The 2,112-nt window shown below is 67.5% G+C and overlaps 1 protein-coding gene across 1 annotated transcript; it reads left to right on the forward strand.

Annotated features, from left to right (window-relative positions):
• Nucleotides 1-1,231: 1,231 nt before the first annotated feature.
• AURANDRAFT_68750 (hypothetical protein) lies at nucleotides 1,232-2,109 on the forward strand (the record flags this gene model as incomplete). Its single annotated transcript, XM_009044474.1, has 2 exons — nucleotides 1,232-1,240; nucleotides 1,417-2,109. Coding segments are annotated over 2 exons (702 nt in total), but the record flags the coding sequence as incomplete, so codon positions are not given.
• Nucleotides 2,110-2,112: the final 3 nt, after the last annotated feature.

Raw genomic sequence — 2,112 nt, forward strand, 5'->3', positions numbered from 1 at the left:
CCTCGCCCTCAGCCCCTTCGAGGGCCTGTTCCACAGCTGCCACCAGCGTCAGGACGTCCTGATCCAGATAATCCCTGGCCGCGCTTTGAGCTAGGAGCAAAAAGGGCGGCCAGCATTTGTCCACACGTTCCGCTGCGCCTCCAAAGACTTTGCTCACGAAACCGTCCTCAGCGTACCCGAAATCCGGAGGCACCGTTTCGCTGGCGTACCGAGCAGGCGCCCGGGCCGCCGGAGCGTCCCGCGTCGCTATCCGCGGCATCGCGGGCGCGCTGCCCGGTAGTTGACCTCGCCGACTAGCATAATCCCGCTCATACTCGGCCACTGTATAGACTTGCTCGTGATGGAACAAATTTGCCGCCGGGCCGCGTTGCCCATCATCAAACCGACCTGCCACCGGGTAGGTCCCATCAAAGTTGCGCTGCCCGGTGACAACCCCCACGCCAAACACATCGTTCGCCAGCTTAATCCGCACGTCAGTTCCCTCGCCCATGCCCGGCGAAGCCGCTATCAACATCCTTGGTTGCGCCGCGGTCGCTGCCGGGGACGCCGGGGCGGACTCCTCCCCGGAGGATTCGTCCCCCCCTCCAGTTGCCTCTGCGTCGGGCGCCGCGGCCGGGCCCGCCACGCCCGCAGCCGCGCCCGTCGTTAAGGCATTAGACCCTGCTGCCGGCGGCACGCCCGCCGTCTGACCCCCTGACCCTCGCTCCGGCGGGCCGCGCGGCGACAGGCAGTTGAGCGCATGCTCGCGTCGCCCATCCTCAGGCCTGGGGCTCCTTGGGCTTCTTGTCGAAGAGGACCCAGTTCGGAGCCCCCCAAAGTTAACAGGCACAGGCGTCCCATCCCAGGCGGACGGGGTGGCGCCGGTTCTTGCCGGCCTGGATGGCCTCCATGGGGCTTTTGCAGGGGCGGCTCGGCTGGCATTCGGACTTGTCGTCGTAGGGCCAGGCGGCGGGGCTGAGGTCGGTGAGGAGCTCGAAGGTCTTGCTGTGCTTGGTGCCGCACATCTTGCACATAGACACCTGGGGGAGTCGCTGTCGGGTTCGAGCGTTTCGAGAAGGGACGCCGGGTCGCGCTTTCGTGCGCCGAAGGCCCAAGTCGATAAAATCTTGGAACCAGGGCTTGGTGTGGACGATGCCTGAGGGATGCTCGAAAGAAAATGTGACGCTGGGGCTTTCGCTCGCGCCTGATTTCTATTATGTGTTTTTGCATTGCGAAGGCGCAGGTCTCCGCGATGTACACGGTGCGCTTCGCCTTGTCCGAGAGGCCCTTGGCGACTGCCTTGGGGCCGTAGGTCCTACGATACGCATGTTTTGCGTGGCTTTCGCCAGGGGGGTTCGCGGGGTACCTCGGCGAACCGAGCCAGGCGGCGGCCGGAGGCCGCCCCCTAGCCGTCGCGGGTCGGACGTCCTGGGTCAGCTCCGGGACAAGCACCTGCCGAGGCACGGCGCGCTCCCCGAGCTCGCGCACCTCGACGACGCCGTCGACTTCGACCTGGACCTGCGCGAGACGTACCGCATGCTCCCGCGGCGGTCCGGCACGGGCCCGGACATGCTCCCGAACGAGCACCTGACGCTCGTCACGCGCGGCTACCCGGGCAACGTCGAGGCGACGGCGACCATGGCGCTCGTCAACCGCTTCGAGTCCGACCGCGTGAACGTCAAGCTGCCGGCCTGGCTCTACTGGATCGACGCCGCCGTGAGCCTCCTGGCGCTCGTCAAGATGCTGGGAGTGGGCACCGCGGCGCCGGACGTGCGGCCCCTCGGCCTCGGCGGCACGCGGCGCCGCGCGTCCACGACCCTGGTGGTCAAGATCGTCGCCGCGGAGATGGCGGAGAAGCTCTACCCGGTCCAGATCTCGGTGGGCGTCCCGAGCGGCGCCCACGCCCTGGTCTTCGGAGTGCGGGCCATGACGGAGAAGACGCCGGACTTCGTCTACGTCAAGATCGACAGGCGAAACGCCTACAACCAGGTGCACCGCGCGTCGATCATGGACGCGCTCAACAGCGACCCGGGACTGGCGGCCTACGCCCGCTTCCGGCACGCGTACTACTCGCGCGACGCGCCCATCGTCATCGACGGGCGCATCGCCGTCTTCGCGTCCTGCGAGGGCGTC

Source organism: Aureococcus anophagefferens (genome assembly GCF_000186865.1).
Source record: "Aureococcus anophagefferens unplaced genomic scaffold AURANscaffold_343, whole genome shotgun sequence".
NCBI classification, from domain to species: Eukaryota; class Pelagophyceae; order Pelagomonadales; family Pelagomonadaceae; genus Aureococcus; species Aureococcus anophagefferens.